This window comes from Megalops cyprinoides, chromosome 5 (genome assembly GCF_013368585.1).
Source record: "Megalops cyprinoides isolate fMegCyp1 chromosome 5, fMegCyp1.pri, whole genome shotgun sequence".
Classification (NCBI taxonomy): domain Eukaryota; kingdom Metazoa; phylum Chordata; class Actinopteri; order Elopiformes; family Megalopidae; genus Megalops; species Megalops cyprinoides.
Window position 1 is genome coordinate 9370063 of NC_050587.1, and position 21899 is coordinate 9391961.

Here is a 21899-nt window from a genome sequence, read left to right on the forward strand (position 1 = left end):
ATGCCTCGTTTTAACCAAACACAGTGAAATTTCACTTCGCTTTCCTCACGCGAGTTTGATCGCTTGCCTGAAAAATGAACAAGCGAATTTTGCGCTACGTCACGGCAAGCATTTTTGATTACACCAACCCTGCTAGCAAATGACTGAAGAGATTTCTGGAAAGGGGGTATGGCTTCTAAGGTGAAGGCGATTGGCTTTCTCCAGGTGAAATTTTCGCTCCAGTTGAACATTTTTTAACTCAAGCGATGGCTCATTTCGCATCTCTCACAGTTTCGCCGTGACTAACTCTGCCCCTTCACCTTCTGCCATTGACTTTTCATGCATTCGCGTTGCTCGTAAATTTCGCGTTGCATTCAGTTAAAACATACCTTTAGGAGGGCAAAAGCAGAAAACTGATTCACTACTCTAAAAAAAACTGTACATATTTTCTAATTAGCCACATGTTAACATGTTTTTTCTTCTTTTTATCACGTTAGGCATCAAAATGCAATCCTTTGGCACAGTGACACGTGGCTAATGGCCGTCTTTCACAGTAGAACTCACACAGTGCACTACAGTGGAGCGGCCACCACCCCACTTACGTCATCACAGTAATTCACAGGCACCTGATGAACAGCAAGGTGCCTGAGAACAGTGAGACGAGGAGGCCCTGGCTGCTCTACCCACCCCTATCTCTGGCAGAATGTATCTGATGGGATGCCAGGCACTGTCGGCAAACAACACGGTCAGGTTCTTAGTCAAGCTGTCGGGCTAGGCCTGAGCTCAAAGCGAACACCTTGCCATTTGAGCCACCTGGGTAATGTCACATGCTATTGGAAGTCCTGCTTTAAGCAGTAGTCTTCACTGAAACAACTTTGCACGTGATGTTTGTCAGAAATAACTTTTTAAATAAACGGAAGCAAAGAAAAACAAAATATAGGCCTACTGGCAAGCTGGACACCTACATTCAAAGTCACACTGAATACTGTAAAAGTCCTAAGCAAACACATTGTACATTATGTGATAAGTCTAGATAGCCTTGCCTATTTAGAATAATGTACTTTCAGTTTCAGGGAACACTACATCACAGAGGACACTTTTTTACCAACCAAAACATTCAGGTTCTGCAAGTACAGTGCCATGAACCATGTCTAACCTCAAGCTGGCAATGATGTTCTATGCTCCAAGAAAGCCCACAGGGACAGGTATATAATGCTGTCAGCTCATTCCGCTCTGAGCGCGCACAAAAACAAACCTGTGTTCTCTGCATAGAGTCCCAGTGCAGGACACGTAAAGGGAGTGGGCATTCCGGAACATTCCTGGTCCCCGTTAATCCCTTTCTGCTGACTCTGCTAAGGGGCTTTAATGCCCGGGCTTCCTGCCGTGTTCCTCGCTCTAGCGCCTGGAGATTTGGACCCGGCATCACAAAATAAACACAAACAGCTTCAAATTTCTTATCACATGTTCTCACCCCTCCAAATTAATGACATCAACGGTCCCCTACATTCATGCGTGGTGAATTTGTTTTTCCACCTAAGCTCTGTTTTCATTATGTTCACACACTCGCTAAAAGAGTTACATAGAGCATCCCACTTTTTTCCCTTCCTTCACTTTAAATAAAACATAGGATGCTATAAACAAATAAAACCTTAGTTCTGAGGGCTGTGCACGCTCGCTGATGAATAATTTATGAGTAGCTAAGAGCACTGAGGAACCTACAAAGGAAAAAAAAGGGAGGGAAAAGAACTCGCTGTGGGTAGACAGTGACTCAGGTGTTGTTACAGGCTGAAGGCAACAAAGGCCGGCTGGATACCGTTTCACCTCAGCATGGTGGTGGGAGCTGGCAGGGCCCCGGGGGGATCAGATATCATTGAATAATTCAGGGCTGGAGGTGATAGTGTTACCTGCCAGTGATACCCGCTGGAGGCAGCCGCGACCAGTCCTAGACCACACGTTTACTCAAAGAGGGCTGGGAGAGGGGTAGGCCCCAGGCACAGACCTTTTTTTTATTACAGTTTTGGTTTTCTCTCTCTCTTTATCTGGGCCAGCATTTTATACTCCTGAGAGGCAGCCAATTCACTTTTCTTTGGATTAGATGTTTACATTCAAAGGTTCCCTGGAGCGGGAACCTTTGAATGTAAACAATGCACACAAGAGCAGATACAGAGCGAGGCCTAGACATCGAGCGCAGGATCTCATGCAGGCCCTGGGAATGGGCATGCGGACTGGAATGTGTGATCTGTTGCTCTGCAGAGGGCAATAGCGTCTACTTAACAGAAAGGATTTATTACAAACTACCCTGACCTCGGCCACATTTGTCCATGAGGTTCTATAACGGCCCATTAAGTGCAAATTGAGGGCTCCTGAGCCCCTCTTCTGCATATACAACCCCCCTCCCCACCGGCCCCCCTCTGCGTCCAGGTGTAATGGCTACCTGAGACCGCAACACACCTCCTGAGAAGCTAAAGCCGGGTCAGAGATCAGCAGAGATGGGACTCTAGTCTGCATTGCTTGAGGTGGTAATGTCCCCCCATTCCAGATTATTAATTGCTCTGCCTGCACCTGCCTTTTTCATGTCAGGTTATAAAGCATTCTTTAACACCATGATGACAGCTGTCTTTTTCAAAGTGCCCTCTCTGTGGGCTTTAAAAACTATGCTGGGGAATGCTGGGTGTCAAAGGGGCGAGATTATATTTGCACAAGGACCCCCGTGCAAAAGGCCAGGAGACTACATTCCAGGGGCCAGTTACACCAGCTATGCCTGAGCTGATCCTTAGCCTACTTACTGCATATTTATGAATTCACGATTTCAAATGAGTTGCATCATGCAAGATAATTACCATATCTGTCAGAACTACTAAAAAGTTACACCAACGACAAAGTAAGCACAGCTAACAGTTGGCAGTAGTACCTACATGCTGCAACCTTATGTGGCCAAAATGTTTGAGTTTTGTCCAACAGGATCCAACGATCACACCATCCATAGCAGTATTCTGCATTCTGGGGTAATACATGTAGTATCCATCCAGCTGGCTAATTAGCACATTGGCTACCATGTTAGCCAACTTTATTTACTGTCACCGGATGGCTGGATTGTCAGCTACATAGCTAGCACGAACTGTGTAGGAATGACACCCTATGCAACCCAGCCCAGAACACTTTAAGTGGTGTTAGAAATAAGCCTCTGTCAGTAGAAAAGGTCTAATGAGCTGAGCAAAATTTGGTACCTCAAAGGTCAGGACCCTGGTCTAGTCAAGGGCCTTTGGCTATCTGTTTATTTTTCTGCTGCAAGAATTAAACTGAAGTAAGTTAAGAGAACAACCACGCTATCCAGATCTTTGATTAGCGTGTTATAGTAGAGAGAACAAGTTCTTAATGCCATCCTTGTTCTTCTCTTGTCCTTACACTCACCGATGCTGGTGGGGAAAATGTCCTCGTTGTTGATCTGGACCTCGATCCAGTCCATCAGCAGGTTCATGTACTGGGGTGCAGGCAGGGCGGTGGGCTTCTTGTACTTGTTGTCGTCCTGCCAGCGGTACTCGTAGCGTGGGCCACCCGACATGACCGGGCAGCTCTTCTCGGTGCAGAACTCGCAGACCGTCCCGTAGATGAGGTTGATGCGGTTGAAGAAGTCCACCACGTGCACGGCCACCCAGTCGTTGAGGTCCTCACCGTGGGGCAGTTGCACGGCCGCCCGCAGGTCCACGCCCGAGTTGAGCGAGGCCTGTGCCTTCTTGTGAAGCTCGAAGCGTTGCGTCCCTGGCTCGAACTTGCGCTTGGGCCGGAACGTCTTGTCCTTGTTGAACACCTGCTTCAGGGCGATGGACATGTTGCTGGGAATCGGGGACAGGGGGATCAGGGGGGAGGGAGGACGGGGGAACAGCCGGGGCTTTTCTGGTGGCCTGAGAGGCACCCCTGTCGAAGACACGGTGGCACCAATAGTGGCTCCTTCGGCAACGGCTGGGCTAAGGGTCACGGTCTCTTCAGAGTTGAGAGAGCGTCATCCAGACATCCTTTCCTGCTGAGGCAACAAGGCAAGAAATTACTAAAAAACGCAGGCCCTTGCATGAATCAAACCGATTTCATCCCTAATCTTCCAAAGCACAGGGATTTTGAACTGAATCTGCAAGTTGATGACTGGCATAAACAAGTAACATGGGTATCCCCCTTGGAAACTGAAACAAATGCCTGACTGGATCTGTAAGTCATGTTCAGGCAGGCAAGCTATGAGACAACTTTCTTTTAACTGGTTTAACAAAGAACATCCACATCGATATATGAAAGAATAATTTCAAGTACCGTAAAGGCGTTTAACTTCAATTTTCCTATTGTCGCCTTGCTTTATACAGTGTGAAAAGCAGTCAAGTCTTCAGTTGCCTCTGTTGCCGATTACAAACATGCCACTGAGCTGCAGCATGCGCGACTGTGGGCTTTCCGCTGATTGATATCTGTGTGTAGATCTTGTTGCCACTTGCACTACCTCAGCACAATGGATGGCTGTGTGATGATGTCAGTGCAGAGAGAAGCTGTGTGAATCAGAGGCAGGGCAGCCCGTTTCTGCTCGTGAATTACTGCTTTGTCAGTGGACGGGTAAAATTCAACATTCTAAGTGTTGTCTACAGTTTGAAGGTTGTTAAAGAACAGAGATAAGAAATGGGGTATCTATTACAAATGTCCAATTGTATCCAACCACTTTCAAGTAAAAACTATTCTGTACTGAATCTGAATCTACTTAGTTTTCAAGACCCAGAGTAGATAGTGAGCTCAGAACTGTTCATTTTTTCCATATGTGCTATATTATGAAATTTCATGAGCACAACAACAAAAAAAAAACAACAGTAATCCATCAGTAATTTTGAAACCCTTACTCCTCTTTACATTACACATTTTAAATAAATAATCTTGTATTAAGGTATGTTTCAGGAACATTTCACAAGCAGAAAATGCTCATTTGGGTAGATTAATTGGCGTTTTGAGCATTCGGGTCATTGCTACACAAAACAACAGGAGCTGATGTTTTACTGGTGAATCAGGTAATTACCTTTCAGCTGTCATTTAAAGGGTTTTATGTTTCATTAGCTTCATATCTCTCTGAATACTTACCTATGGAGTACAAGGACTCAGTATGTAGAGATCTCTAAGCAGACATCTGTGGCTTAAAAGCAATCCAGGCAGAATGAATAAGTTATTTGATAGGGATGAAATATCCAATACACTGTACAGTATGGGCTATGTTTGAAGTACCTTTAATTGCCACGTAAAAAAGTAATCACCTTTTCCACGTAGTGATAAGCAAGCTAATCAACTTAGTTGGAGACACGGACTGCAGCAGCAAAATCTGGCTGCTACTCTTGGATGAAGAGCAAAATTGCTGAGGGTTCAGAAAATAAAACAAGTTTTGGCACAGTTCTGAATGCAGGAGAGTTTGTGGGAAATTTTCCACTCACAAGATGTGTTTGCTTTGTCGAGCTGGATTTTAGTGGATTTCCATGCGCACACAAACTCATTAGCACAGCTCCTACCTCCCTAAAGAGCAGATTTTTCTAAAGCATCGTTTTTGAGGACAATCACGCTATAGCCACTGGGCATTTTATGGCTACCTTCCAATATTCAAAAAAGGCTAGCCACAGTAAAGAGAGAGCAGCAAAGGAGAGTGGCCGAGAGCGAAAAGCTTTTGAGAAATCCCGTTAAATACAGGACAGTAAGCCTGTGTTTCTAGAGTGGGGCCACTTCCATCATTTACATATTCTTGTGTAGTGCGAAATCCCTATCCAGATCCTTGTCACTTCAGTCTGACTGCTTTCACCATGGGCAACAGGAAAGTACCCATGTTTTCATCTGATATCTGAACTGGATGGCAGACTACTCCCTGAGGGTAATTTCTCAAGAAATGTCACCAAACCTGATCCAAATTCTTGCTGGTGAGGTACCTCTAGTTTCCTTTGAATAGCTTTGTTCCATTCTGTGTTCACATGAACTCATCAGCAAATCCTCTGTGTCTAAGTTTGGAACACACTTGTAGTTCAAGTGCATCTCTTCAGAGATCCCAGGGTGATATTTGCTCAGAGTGTGTTCATTGGAGTGGTGTTTGAGCAGAAGACAAATGACAGGAAGGCACTAAACTGACAATAACTCCAAGTCTCCTTGTAATGGTGACATTTTTACAACTGAGGAGACAGAGATTTACATTTTCTCCTCTTGGCTTTGTTTTAATCAGACAGTGAGAAAAGACTGTTTGAAAATGTGAAATACAAACAGTAGCCATCTCCTGCATAAATGGTAGTAATAGTGATTCTGTGTACAACAGTGTACCTCACAGTGGTTCTCTCTATTCTTCCACAGTAGTATTCTTTACCATGTTTCATAAAGTATCATAAAATGCTAAAAGTTCCAAGCACAGCAGCCTGGGTACCATTTCAGTGGATCAGTGAAACTCACGTGAGGCAACTTGCATATTGCAATTTGACCCCAACCCATCCCACCTGATTAAAGTCATCTTAAACTGTATGACTTGAAAAACCACGCCCTTTAATAGATGCTGCAGGTCATGTCCTTATCAATGAACACTGCCCTTGAATAACAGTTTATTTTTAAGTCTGTCAGAAAAACTCATTCTACATTATGTAGCATGTATATATTGACTACGGTGAGCTAGCTAGCTACCTAGCTAACAAATTAACTACATAGGTGTTCAATGTAGGTACTGTACTTACCTAGCTAGCTTGATGTATTCTACTACAATTACAATATCCATCAATGTAGCTACTTCGTTATCATTACACAGACTTTGTATCATTACTTTACTAGAGCTTTTCTACTGAGAGGCTTATTTCTTGCGCCAGTTAAATTCATTAATTTCAAAAGATACAACAGAAGACATGTAACCATGTAAAACATGCAAGAAATACTGTTTTTAATTTGATAAATCATGTTGTCCAAGCCTGACTCACTACACAGTTCACGAACCCATAACTAGAATGCTGACAAGCAGACAAGAGCAAGAGCAGGCTGAACACTAGCTTGTGTTTAGGGAGTCCATGACTGTCAGACACAGTTGGGTCCATTCCACTGGGGGTGGGCTGAAGTTCCAAAAGAAAATAGACCAATGCTGCACTTACTTTTGAGAATGAGCAAACCAGTTCAAATTTCTTGTTTATTAAAACAACACTTGGGGGTATTTCTTGAATGGTCTCTTGTAGTTTGCCTTTTTTGTCATTTATGACAAATCAAATTGTAATAATCTTGCATGTAGAATAAACACCTAGGAGAACTCAGAATAAACAAATCATATTTAATTGTCATTTTAAGATGACCAAAAAGAGGCTAAAAGAAAGTCTGTCACTCTGAATTAAAGGAACAAATGTTACTCTTTTGTTAATGTCTGTTTGGCTGGTTGGGCAGCTGATACCTAAATTCATGATATGCCTGTGCCATTACAAAGCTGTTTGTTCACTTCTGCTCAGGCCAAATGATCAAAGCTCTTAAGATACATATCTTGTGTGTGCATTTCTCACACGTATACTAAGCAACTATCCTGACTTACAACATGTACTTCATAGCATGCAACTTACAATAACCTGAATGACGTCCTAGTTTTTACAACCAATTTTCCTTCAGTCATCAAGTAAAAAATCTGAGTACTTTCCTCATTCCGACTCTCATTCAGAGGACAGAGGCAGGAGTTAGACTCATTTCCATGAATGTTATCTGATCACAGACATCTTGGCGTTTATGCTTGAGACGTAATGAAACCAAAGGTGGACAGGGCAGTTTACCACCACATAAGATCACACTGCTCAAAGAACTAATGCAGGCATTCTTTCAGGAGGAAGAGCTCGCATTTCAGCTCAGGCTTCTTTCATAGCGTACAGAATAATTTTGTAGAGTTATATACCTTTTCTTTCTAAACTGCATATGGCCACAGCATTAAAAAGATCATGTGAAATGTAATGTCTTCATTTGTTATTTGCTTGCCACTCACTACCTCTAATTTTACAAACAATTTTTCATGCAAACACGATTCATCAAACACATACACAGTGTCTTTGCTGCAAAAGTGCAATGCTGATACATATTGATACAGATATCTATTTTTCTCTCAGCAGTTTCACTGAATCAGCTGTGTGGATGACTGAAGTTCCGTAAACGCTTCTCATATAAATCAACAGTTATCAAATGACTGTTTGTGTGGTTGCATTTGTGTGGTCCGTTTGTATGCGAATGTGGACACAAGGCATAATGAGAAACTTGAGCGAATCTGTGGCATTTAATTGCTAGTTCTCTATGGGAGAGGTGTACTTGCACACTAATTCTGTACAACATGCATTCTGGGCTGGAACACAGTGTTCCACACTCACAATAGGTGGCAAGTCGCATTTGTGACTTTCCAATAAATACAAGACAAGGCTGCTTCAAATAGCAATATCCAATGCCTTATAAAACTAGAAAAACAAAACTTGGTCTCATCCTTTAAAAAGCCTTCCACTGATAATTGCCCACCTGTATAAATTCTAGAAACTCCTTGGAGACTCACAATATTCTTGGTACTTTGATACCAACTGATACATTCTGGACAGGACCAAGTAGATATGCAGCTGTAGTCCACAGAGTGGAATGTCATTATCTTTATCCCACTTTCATTTTCATTCTCTTCTCCAGTTTTTCACTCAGTTTCTAAAGCATGAAGACATCTGCATGGGCAAACAACACACTGATGAGTCTTGTAGTGCCTGGGAAGCTAATTATTGAAATAATACCAATAAGGATTTGCATTTCTGCATTCAGCCCAATGGAAAGCTGTGGCTAGTACTTAGACTGGCTTGTGTTATTCACTATGGGATGCAGAATTTTGATTTGGTTAACACAAGTCCTTTCATTGCACAGAGCATTACAGTTCATCAAGCCTTGCAGATCAAGCTCTTTGGCAAAAAAAAAGTTAGGTGAAAGCTTTGATTTTCTGGTGCAGGGAAAAAAGGAGTCAGGCCGGAGCAGGGGGTGAAGAATTCTATCTCAGACTTTGGTAGGACTTGATTTTCAGGCTTTCTGAGTGTACTGCGAACACAGGGGAATTTAGGAATGTAAACTATTTGAGTGCTCTCCTGTTTCTGGTGAAGGTTAACAATTAATCAGTGTAAAATCCTGATCAGCATGACCACTGCTGGGGTACTCTTTAAGACCCTCACTTCAACAGTCCTGACAAAGTGCCACACTAAGGTTATTTGTTGCGCTAAAACACCAGACGGTGTAAACCTTATCACACTGCACTTTTTGTTAGAGTATGCAGTGCTGTATGTGTTACGTGTTACAATATGCAACAGATAAAGATCAAACTGAATGTATCCATGCCTGGCATTTTAGGGCTGTGCTGCTTGATTGTAGGTAGATCTAACCTCTCCCCCTTTGTCTTTCACAAAGAGTCTGAACTGGGCCACCAATTGCTGGGATTTTTACGGCTTTAAGGAAAGGTAATAAAAATTCCAGAAACACAGCCTGAGGGGTTGAGAAAACGCATTTGTCCACAGCTCTGTAACACCAGTCTCAGGAGACACACAGGGCCAAAGCTGTGACAAAGTGCAATGACATCCTACTAAGGAATGTGCTCTGAAACACACTACTGCTGGCTTTCAGCCCAACACACCTTTCACCTACAACATCAGGCACAAGTCTTACATTATGAAAAGACGTACCTTTCTTAAACCTATTAAAATCTAAAGTGGAAGTAGTACATTTATGATATTTTAATAATATGGGTGTGAAGTTTCATACAACAATGTATCAATAATTCCACTTTCATACTGTATATGTCATTTCATGAATAATATGGTTATAACATCCATTATCAAGTTTCAGACTTCATGTACACCATACAACCATGGCATCATTTAGATGGTTATAAAATGCATTCTACAAGGCTTTTCAAATGGTGTAAAATGAACTAACTGATATTTCCAAGGAGTAAAGTGGAACTGAGTGGAGCAATAATGTTTTGGAGTGGGGCAATAATTAAAAATAATGTTTTGAACATTTCTGAATATTGCCTTAACAGAAGCACATTAAGCTGTGCTTGGCTAATTGCTACAGCTAATAAACATAATGATAAAATTAACTGAACAGGCAGATAAACTTGCAGCCAGAAAAATACAAGACAGAAAGGAAAAAACAACTAAGGTTGCTTTGCTTGGGCTACTTGATGTTCCTAGAAAGAAACAACATGTTCACTTTAGCTGGTTTCAGAAGAGACCACTGTAGTGTCCCACACAGAGGCATCTGTGAGTTACTTTGGTGACAAAACCATCCTCTGTTTTTAGTTAGCTAGCAAGACTATCTGATACTCAATTTTGTGCTTAATGTTACACACATGTGCAACCATTGTTCTTCTTTTCATTTATTATATTCTCATTATGTTTTGCTGCTGCAGAGGTCAAAATAATAAAAAACCCATCCTGGTACAAATGCTATACCACTCTGCTGGCTGGAAACCATACAGAACGCATATAAATGAACAAAATTGTAACTCGTGGTAGTCTAGATAAGAGCATCTGCTAAATGACAGCAACATTAACATTAATGTTATATCATTTGGTGTAACTGGCATAACCTGAGTAAAGTCCAAGTCTGAATCCAAAATACAAATCAGACCCAGCAAAGGCAGACCTCAGCTTCATATTCTAAATGTGAAAAAAGTATTTGTTTTAAAGACACAAACGTCAAAATTACTGTTACAGTTCCCAGTGTTAACACACCATCAACACAACTTAACACACCATCTTAAAGCCACACCGTTTTAGCTAACTACCCAATCTAGTAGGAGAACTTGTCTCTAGGCTCACAATCAAAAATGTTCTGTCTCTCTCTCAAGGTGTTGAATATGAGAACAAAGGCTCTAGATGGTTTGTACAGTAACAACAGAGGTTTTACCTCAGTACAGAGGTATAGCATGACCTGGGCCTCAAACCTTCCTGATGCCATGTTGAAGGTCTGGCCTGGAAATGGCTGAAATGATGATTTACTCTCTCTGAACAGTGGACCCACGGACTCTCTGTGAAACAGGCCACATTGGGGCCTAGCTGCAGCATATTACGCTACGTCTTTATCAGGCCAACAGCTGGCCTCAGTGGCTGGTGGCAGGATTTGGTTATGAAAGGCTTCAGAGTTTAATGCGTTAAACCTGCTTTGCTACATATATCATCTCTTAAGCTTACGTGTTATGATTCTTGAAAACAGTAAATAATTGTACTCTAAATGAACATGACACATATTACAGTAAGATTACTGTAGAATCTGACTGACTAAATGAACATGACACATTTTACAGGAAGGTTACTGTAGAATCTGACAGACCACACAAGTCTATAAATTGGGGAATTATCGACTCATAGGACATGACACACCACAGTAAGGTTTTAAACTGAAGTAAGATTTCAGCATAAAAACAGAATCTCAAAGATTCATCATGGAAAACATATGGCAAACTTGTAAGGGAAACTGAAAGAGATGAATCAGGGGACTAAAATGATGATGTGTGTAATGGGCACTAGGCTGAATGTGAAGTGAACAATCATTGTCACAGAGCAAATTGGAGCGCATAAGCCATAATCCATTCTGGTGGATTGACTTTTGTGTTGTTGCTTTAATGGAAATATGAAGTTGTATGAGCAAGTCTGCAACTTGGAGCATGATTTGACATCAATCTGATAAACAAGTCTTATATCTGAAAACAAAGATACTTCTAACTTAAAGTGTTTAGTTCAGTTTAGGACTGGACCTAAATATTCGACTAGTCGAATATTTGTTCGTTGGGTAGGTATTTGGTTTTCAATTTTGCGACTTGGATATTCGTTTTTTTTTTTTTTGCTAAATGTAGGCTATCAATAAAGGTAAACTGCAAAATACATTTTGTCAGCACATTCTTGTACTATATTTATACTTTTTAATTGCACTGTTAAAATGTGTAAATATATACCATCTCAGCTTGAGCACCTGACATCCCTCTCACTCACAGCAGTGAACGTCACGGTGATGGGAAAGTAGCCGGCGATCGCCGAGCTCATGCTTTGGGACTCGAACGGAGGGTGTAATTGTTTCAACCGACCCTAGCCAAGTTTGTCACCTTGGAAGCATGATAGCTTCAGCGATGCCATGCTCCTCTTTCCTTCCGGAGGAGCGTGAGACTATTTTTAAATTTCGCTGCTCCGTCAGCAGAGACGGCGATGGGAAAGTAGCCGGCGATCGCCTAGTTCCTACTTTGGGACTCGAAAAGGGTGTAATGGTTTCGACCGACCCCTAGCTAAGTTTTTCACCTTGGGAGGATGCTAGCTGCAGCGATGCCAGCTTCTCTCTGCTTCCAGTGGGGCGTGAGACCATTTTTAAATAGGATAGGATGGGTTAAATGCGAGAACAAATTTCGTTATGCGAGTCTACTGAGAAATGACAACAAAGAAATTATAAATAAATATAGGCCTAAATCTTATAAATATAACTCTCAAATCTTAAATTTGTTGGAGCTAAGAGCGTTTCTGCGCTTCTGTTTCACAGCGCTTTGTCAGGCGTTGTCTCTCTTCCGGAGCCTATTATTATGAGAATTTATGTAGGTCTGTAATTTATCCATGATAAGAAAAATTGTCACAAGCTGTTATGTCACAAAAAGTTCATAGATAGGACCTCGTTCAACCAAATCCCTCAGGATAACAAACATGTATAAACACACCAAAGCTTTTAGAAAATGTTTTTTTTTTTATTAACAAATAATACAGCGATGTGTCGCTTAACGTCCACGATACGTTCTGTGAAGTAGGACATTATGTGATTGGGACGTTGTGCAAACACCGCCTAGCAGCGAAATCGCTTTATTTCCATGAGACATGAGATACACGTGTTGCGTGCGGGAAGCGTTGCCTTCACTACGTCCGGAAGTAACACATTTAAGTACATACTGCATTGGTTAGATTCTACAAAATATTATTGTTAATATGATGTGCTCCCAATGTTGTGCAAGATTAAAAAATAAGCCTAATACATAGGTACACCATGTTATTTATCTGGGGGAGGGGCGTGGCTCAACACTGACCTAGTTTGAAACAAAATTCACGACTCTCCCTCAAGACCCTCCCTGTGTCAGACAAAAACTGCATAACCCCCCACTTGACCACAAATACTCAATGATTACAACCCCCTTCCAAAAATACACAGTACTGCTCAATGGGGTTTTGGCAATAATTACTGGCAGCAAATTTCAATGTAACAACATATGCCTAGGCAAGTAGTGATGAATTCCAAACGGAAGATGCCAGAGCTACACAGAGTTTGGCTAACTCTAACGGGCACCATTTGGATCCCAAAAGTTCCATGACAGTTATCCACAGACTATAGTTGAGCACTAGTCCCGTTTTGCTGTTTAGCTTATGATGGTTAAGGTTAGAACTGTGGTAAGGAAATCCGGTCCTATACTAGGTTTATGGACAACTTAGACTCACAGCTAGGTACTGTGCCATCTGATAATGGCAGAGGTGTGGCTTTTGTAAGGTGAAAGATAGAGGTGAAGTATTGTGTCAAAAAAATAAAATAAATAAATACATACGTATTTTGCCATGTTAGCTAAGCTTTATAATGCTTAACTAACAGTAACATTAGCTTTTTTTCTAGCTTTTCTAGCTGTCAAGTTTGCTAGCTCCCAACAGTATGTAACTGTACACTACTTATACACAAATGTGGTTTGGATGCTGGACAAACACTCCATTTTTGGTAATCGCATGCAGTTGCATGTAAAATGTTCCACATAGTGCTCCTGCGCAAGCTAGCCATAACTTCCACTGAACACTTTGGAATGGGAAAAAAAATCCACACATAATATCATTCAACATAATCCAAGTAACATTTAAGGGTCCTCTTGTATTTTGAACAGTTTGGGGGAAAAAGTGCTATTTGTGCTTGTGACTGACATTTATTATTATTTGATTATTCAACAGATTGTTTACATCCCTAATACACATGTGGATATATTTGGGAAATATAAAGGCAGGCAAAAAACACAAGACCCTCTACTATGACAAAATTAAAAATACAATCCTTCCTAGGACTTAACAAAAACTGCAGGGCCTTCCTCCATTTTGAGCCACCATTTCCCCCAATAAATAATGAACAGCCCCTTACTAAAGTTTGTTACTGAAAGCTGAAAACAAAGTCCCACGGCCTGAATTCTCCCTTTCATGACTCAGCATTTCCCAATTTCTTTCCCTGAGTGGTGCTATCAGGACTGTTTTGTCTCCTAATATTAACTGATATAAAACTAAAGAAAAAGAAAGTACAAGGTAATTTGTGTGGCTGTGAAAAGGCAAGCGAACAGCCCGGAAATTAACGTAACAGGTGTTGCTTTTGGTACAGAGTCAATGATTGATCTGGTCAATATTTAACTCAGTGATCTGTGTCCTTGGTTTACAAACAGTGCAGGAAACCACAAATTCCTTTTCACTGAGTCCCTAGACATTTCGCTCCTCCTCCCCCTTGAGAAACTGATTCATTAACCAGGTGGAAAGATGACAAATTTATTTACAAACCAACCACATTGGATATGGGACTTCCTGTCAAACATTAAAAATTATGAAGAAACAAACAAGTCATCAGATAGGACTATATGTCTATAGTGCATGTACATGTATAATCAGAAGGAACAGGATTTAGAGTGAGCATTCTACGATCCAAGCCTCAACGTACTCAGTACAAGCACCTTCGTGTTTTACACAATATCCAAGCTGTCAGTGGGTTGCTGGGGATACAGTACCTGATATTAATTTCACCATCAGTTTTGAAATCAGTAACTAATGGGTAATTATGACAGAGAATCATTTTGGACAGAGTAGTAACAAAAAACAGAAGTACCAATTTAGGCATTGGTGCTTTTAAGTATTCAACTCAGTCACTAACCCAGGGTCACTAGAAAGAATTGATTGTTCAGAAAGGTCACTGTAAGACATCCCTGCTAGTGTCAAAAGGGCAAGAGTTGGGTGTTTCCTGTCTGTTGTGATTCTTTTCAATCCTAGATTTAGAAAGAGGGAACTGTGAGGAAATGAATGATGTTTTCAGTACTGTTTTTAGGTTTGGGTCATATCCCCTGAGGTTGGGCAGGTTACGAAGTGAGGTTGTAAAATCCTGGTATCCCTCAAATATGAACAGCTTTCTGTGTGTACATTTTAAGTTTCAGTCATTTTAACTGTCTTGTTTGAGTTACAATGTTCTAATTAAAACATGGTACTAACAAAAATAAGTTGCACAGATGTTTCACAGTTTGGAATTCACAGTGTCACAGTTTCCTCCTCTTCACAGGATAAGAGGTTAACTTGCAGACTAAGTTTAGTCACAGCCGGTGCAGGCACGCCTGTTAAATTGCTAGCTCCAAGGTCATGCTTAAATAAAGCTGTCTTAAAAGAAACATGCCCTCACTGGTGAAGCACAAGCACAGCCCATCAGTGTGATTCATATGATTGACTGATTACTGTTTTAGAGTGAATCAGTGACACCTTAACTTTCTAAAATGCAATCATTGTTGATGGTCACCATTCTCTGGATTTTAGCTTGAAAAAGAAATATATGAAAATGTTCTGAATTTATGGAATTAGATTTTTTTTATAATTTTAATTTAATTTTACTTTGAATTCTGCTTTTAAGAATCAACTGCTTATAAGAGTCAAATTGTCCTGAACAGATGTAATTCTTATAGGCTGAAAGCACTCAACAAACTAAAATCCCAATTGTCACAATTTCCTGCAAAATGCAAAGGGATTCTAATCAAAACAGGTTCTTTTCATGATGCAGAGAAACCCATGGAATGATATTGATAGTACTAACTGTATTGTCAATCAAATGTCACCTAAACCATTATCAAATAGACACACCCTATAATAACTGTGCCATGGTTTTCAAAAAACGTAGGATAACTCAATGTTACACATATTTCACAATGCAGCCCATGTAATAAGCTTCTGTGCTAAGATGGACTTAACCCACTTAACAGACCAACATACAGCAGTCATGCAATACCTGTGCAAGTTCACATGCTCTGCACCCTGGTATTCCACATTTTAAGCCTATATCCATGCCCTACATTAGCCTGTGCTGTTGGACAACACCATCCTGCACATGCTAGGATACCTATAGTTCCCCTACAAAGAAAACATCATTGTATAACAGCTATTGGTATCATCATCATTTTTACTGAGTAAAATGAGGGATATAAAACAAAAGAAAAAAAACAAAAAAGCTATACAAATGGTCAAATTCATACAAAATGTCAACTAACATAAACAAACAACATTTAATATCAATTCATTGATTTTGTCTTAAATACTCTGAGCAAAAATAACCTGTGTGCTCTGGCTAAAAATGATAGCTGATATCTTTTAAGCCATTTTCACATATGAACTTCGGACAACGTCCTGAGAGTCAGGTCCGCACATTGTCCGAAGTTGCCCTTTCACACATGTAGCACACAACAGGAGCACGTCCATGTCAGCCGGCTTCTCACCTACTGGAAGTACTCCGTTAGGTTAAGGTGAGGGGTGGCACCTGGGTACAGCATGCAGGAGGCAGGACATGATGCAAAAAGTATGCTGCAGAAATCGCAGTGGCTGTATTCAAAACCGCCTACTGCATACTGTGTACTGCGTACTACACAAGTGTATACTGTATATGGCATGCTATGTTTCAGTGTAGTACCCAGTATGCGACCACTAATGATTACATTTGTAGTATGTTACATTGTTGCGTGAAATCATTGCGAGTTTAGAAAAGTCCAGATTTCGTCCTTGTGGTATTTTCCAGTTAGACGCCACTTGCCTTCTCACGAGTGAAAAGTATTGACAAGTTCACGAAAAGTATTTGTGTTTTCAGGTCTTTTCTTTTCAATGTCTTACCTTTCAGTGGTACGGGCACATAATGTGGCATGGAGGAGGAGAAGGCGAACATAGCTATTGTACTTTTGGGTAGCCTATAAAAAAAAAAATCACACATAGCCATCCAAATGGTACTACCGGTACACATAATTTATTATTAATTATATTATTTATTATAACAGGAAGGTAAGTTTTTGTCCACTATGTAATGTTAGGTCACCAGTTCACGTATCTCAATATACCTATCACTATTACTTATCTACAGCTTAGCTAGCTACTAACCAGATAATAAACTATTAACCAACATTATTAATCATCAGACAAGTTTTGGCAGTATAGCTATAGCCATCTCTTTAGCAATCATTGGACTCAAAATAGCACGCATTTGGACATATCCGCAATGTCAACGAAAGAGTGGAAAGCAATATACAAACACACAGAAAAGAGTACGAAGAAGATGTTTGTATTCTTCCAGTTTCGCGCCAGTCGCATGATTGAAAGATAGAAACGTCATCAATACGCCCACTCACTCGCTGTGGATTCTCCGGAACATGATCTGCTCTATTCACACATGGACTCAATCCGACATTAGACGGACTTTGTACTAGGGAGCTGGCAGAGTGAAGTCCATCTCACTTCCAGTCCAACTGATTCGGACATTTGCGTTCTCACATACAGCTCCTCCGGGTAATGGCTAGATAAGTTCCAGCTTTCAGTGCATGTCTGAAAGGGGCTTTAGTCTGGTCAAGGAGTTGGACAAATTGCTTCTGTGTATACAGACAGCACAGAGTTTTGTTGCTGTTTAGAGTGCCAAGCACAGAACTGGACTGCATTGGAGTTTTCCAGCAGCCACTGCAATTACGTTTGAGCAGCCTCTTCTCTCCTATGCACAAGGCTGGGGAGCGTTAAGCATGGGAAGCCTATGGTCTGACAGCACCTCCTTTGTAGACTTTCAATGTGTTTAATGGGATGCTCTGAGAATCTTGCCCATGCATATCAGGTGCTTTCCAGGAAACATACAGCAGGGTATGAATGGAGGATTCTTTGACGTGTTTTTGCCCAGCATTAGATCTGCCACGATCTATCCCCTCCATAACTTGCATGCCAGCCAGAAAGTATCACTGATAATTCAGATGCACTGAAGAGAATACAGCACCTATACTTTACATAACACTCTGCACATCAAAACATTTATCTAAGATATCTGTATATGCACTGATATATTTGAACCTTAACATGCCATCAAGGGAATACCCCATGCAGTCATTTTCTGTTTTTGTCACAGGCCTATATTTAGACATATATTCATTAATGCTAATCAGTGACCCATTAACTAATCCAAGGGGCAGTGTTCTTTTGAGTGAGTAGGAAATGAATAACAGAGAGGAAAAAATATGGGAACACTGATGTGTACCCCAGGGCACTACAGTTGAAAGGGAAGTATGACATGTAGTCCGGTTATACAGGCCATCAGGAATGTGTTGTGACAAGCAGCGTCATAGCGTTAGCCTTACTACCTCATTAGTTAGTTCTCATTTCCATGGCGATAACCCCATTACCCAGTATTCCTGTATTCTCCCTGTATTCTCTGAGGGTCTTTTACTCGAAGAGTGATAAACTTAGTAGCCAACAACTTCGCAGACATGCTGTATTAACTAGCTATTCTGTTGGCTATTCACATGATAACACACAACTGACATGGCTAACATGTCTTTGCATGAGGGCTCCTATGGACTGCCTTACTGTGGAAACAAGTGACAATGGGGTCAGACAAGCTGTACGACCCAGAGGCAGAACACAGTATGGAACAGTAGAAACTGCCATGGCAAACCTGAATACACATGATTTTAATTCAAAAGTATAGTTTGAAACACTATAAATTTGTCTTTTTTGTGTTAGAAAACAGAAGAAATGGAAGCCTTACTCCCGTCAGGTTTGGTTACAAAAAAACATTACCTAACCAGGGACACAAATTTAGAAGAACAATGAGCAGTTTGCTGCTGTATTAGCCTATTGTATACAAGGCCCAAACTGCTGGTCAGTTATTCTTAGTGGAACATACTGATGCAATGCAAGGGAACACCCTCTAAAGTATAAACTTAGAAGAGAACCACAAATCACCATGAGTTATGCTGATGTCACCAGTATAAGCAACTGAAAAGTGAGCCATGTCTCTGATTTTTTTTTCTTTTACTTCCGACCACCCAGTAAATCTTGTCCCTTGTGTTGTCATTGTTCATAGATAATTGTAAGACACAGATATGTTTATATATAACAGCAAGCACACCTACAAGTTGTTTTATGCCTATTTTGTCTTTATTTTTTTTAACCACACATTTCAGTACTGTGCTTCCAAAACCTTTAACTAACTCAAATATGGGGAAGATGAAGTTCTACAATAGGATCTATGCTTCTAGGCAACAGAGATTTGCTGCCCATTGCTCCTGGTGGTGCTCTGTATTTGGAGGAAATGTACACATTACAGCCAAAATGCACATTTACAGAAACTGTCAAATCAACCACTTTTCAGGATTTCCCAACATCTAGCATAATTTATCTACAGCAAAATAAACACAGACCTGAAAATAAATGAGCATCACATGCATGCTCTGTGTGACTGCACATGTTATTCAAATATATTTCATCTGACCATGCTGAAAAATTCATTCTGTGCTGCATTTTCACAAGACACAAATTCACAAACCCACTGTACATAGTTAATGCATAACTGTGGAGATGACAAGTAAGGCAAAATGGTAAGACCTTGTATACAAACAAATAATAGCCGCAATGCAATGCTTTAGTAATCATCCGTGGTTACAGCAAGGCAATTGTGTAGTGACGCTTTCAGATTTAATTAAGAGTGGCAGTGAGCAGAGGGAAGCACGAAAGAGTCCACAGATGCTGGGATGCAGAGGGAGGCATGAGCCAAGCTACAGCCCTACCGAGAGCTCCAGGTCTCTTTGGCATAAGACAAGTGAATGTGGCACATCTGAGAAACTATGCCTGTGATGAAATAAAGTTATTCAACCACGGGGTGATAACAAACTGGCTTCTCATACAGCAGATGCTTTTAAAACACAAATAAAAAGTCAAGGATGAGCATGCACTGAGGACATTAGGAATTTATGGAAAAGGTCCCATTGGTCATCTGGATTAATAGTAAATGTGAATCCTCAGCACTGAGATCAACAAAACAATCAATCTTTAACCAATGACAAACTACTTACACTACAGAGCCAGCAAGGATGATTAATAATCAGAACACCTGTGGACATTTAACTGGCAGTAAACACTAGCTACAATGGACCAAAATTTTAATTCGCAAAACAAAATAGTACAGTACAGTACAGGGTTTGCCTCCAGGCGAGGTGAGGCTGTGAGTTCACTATGTATAACCACACTTGATCTGATCAGTTATTAATGAGCACACACACCTAATTGTAGACAGCTAAGCTTTAGTCAAAACATGACAAATAACCCGTCACAGCCACCATCGGATGTGACTTGTAACCTTCATATCGCCAAATCTAAGTATGGAATGTTCTGTTTCCAGTTTTAAGTCATTATCGTTACATGACTGAATAGATGAGACAATGAATACAAGGGAGTCTCATCTAGACCCGTCAATTTTGACTTTACGGGATCTGACGTGACCGTGTTTCTCGACAGCCCTAGACTCGCCGGGTGTAACTCGTCTTAATCAAGATATGCTTTAGATGCAGGGTAGTCGGCCTACTTTCTTCGGGACATTTTAAAGTTTAGCGCATTTTAGCGCATTTAGTTGGCATGATGTAATTATCAAGTACAACAGCCCCCGATAAATGTTCAGCTGATTGAGAAAACAACCTGTTTCAACCACACTGCTCAGGTTTCTCTCTATGTTAGACCGCACTAAGTCCTACTTTGTACCAGACAACTATGTTGGTTAACCACCGAACACACTGGCTAAAGGAAAGAGCTGTCCATGCCAGTAGTTAGGTACGTTGGTTACTTCTACATACACGTAAATCAGCTAAGAAGAAACCACACGTTGCATAACATGATTCTTTGCAGTGAGTCATTAAATATGTTGTCGCAAATGCTAAAGAATATCTGTATCTTATAACTACTAACAGTGGGCTACACGGTCTAAACTTCCATTTCGTCTGGCTGCTGTTACGGATTAACCTTTTTAAAATACCAGAAATTTGCAGGTCATTACAGCTGCACTTTTTTTTTCTTTTTCTCAGGCAGCGAAATAATATTGACCAATTTGCAATTTAAAACATCACGGGAATGGACCAGTTTATCTCCATTACGAAAATGAAACACAAAAAGTAATCCGTGAACAAATTTAGCATCTTTTCCAACGACACCTTATTTCTACACAAACTGATAGATTTCGGTCAAATCAAAGTCAGCCCTATTGTGCTTGTCTAGCTATTCACTACCACCCGCATCTTTCAGTGTAGCTGTGCACGTCGTAACACCAGAGCTTGCATGAAACGGGTAACCGCATGTTACGTACTTTTCAACATTCAATTAAAGATAATCAGACAACACTAAAATCACAGATTGCATTGTAGTTTTAAATCCTCCAAGACAACTCACCAGATAAAATGTATATCCTGCAGTTTCCCCGCTTGGTGTAAATTTCTCCTCCTGAGTTGCCAGTCCCGCTCCACGATCCACTTCAACTGACACGGAAAAGTACAACTCAGATTTCATCACCCAATAGAGACGCTCAGAGACCCTGACGTAACCCAATGGTAAAACTAGGGACACATTCAGAAAGAAGTTAATGTTACCGTAATCTTAAATTTATCAACATGCATTTTATATTTAATTATTTAATTTATAATTATACAATGCCATATATGATAGGGCTTCGCAAAACAACTACCAATGGTTCTCATTTCAGAGTTTAACGTCATTATTAATTGTTAGCGTTTTTGTTAGTAATAGTAATAGTACTGAAATACTGTAGCTCAAACTGCCAAACCCTATTTATCTAAAAATACATGAAGCATTTTGAAAACATACATGTACCTCACT

The 21899-nt window shown here is 40.6% G+C and overlaps 1 protein-coding gene across 2 annotated transcripts in view; it reads right to left on the reverse strand.

Annotated features, from left to right (window-relative positions):
• LOC118778337 (MOB kinase activator 3B) overlaps window positions 1-21536 on the reverse strand; it is a 49293-nt gene extending 27757 nt beyond the window's left edge. Inside the window, exons 1-2 of one of the 2 annotated variants that reach the window (XM_036529837.1) lie at window positions 21456-21536; window positions 3391-3997 (exon numbers count right to left, since the gene is read on the reverse strand). In XM_036529837.1, the coding sequence (XP_036385730.1) occupies window positions 3391-3808 (418 nt within the window). In that variant the 5' untranslated portion in view covers window positions 3809-3997; window positions 21456-21536. Of the gene's footprint in view, window positions 1-3390; window positions 4001-21455 lie in introns of both variants that reach the window. The other variant, XM_036529838.1, reaches the window with a different exon arrangement.
• Window positions 21537-21899: the final 363 nt, after the last annotated feature.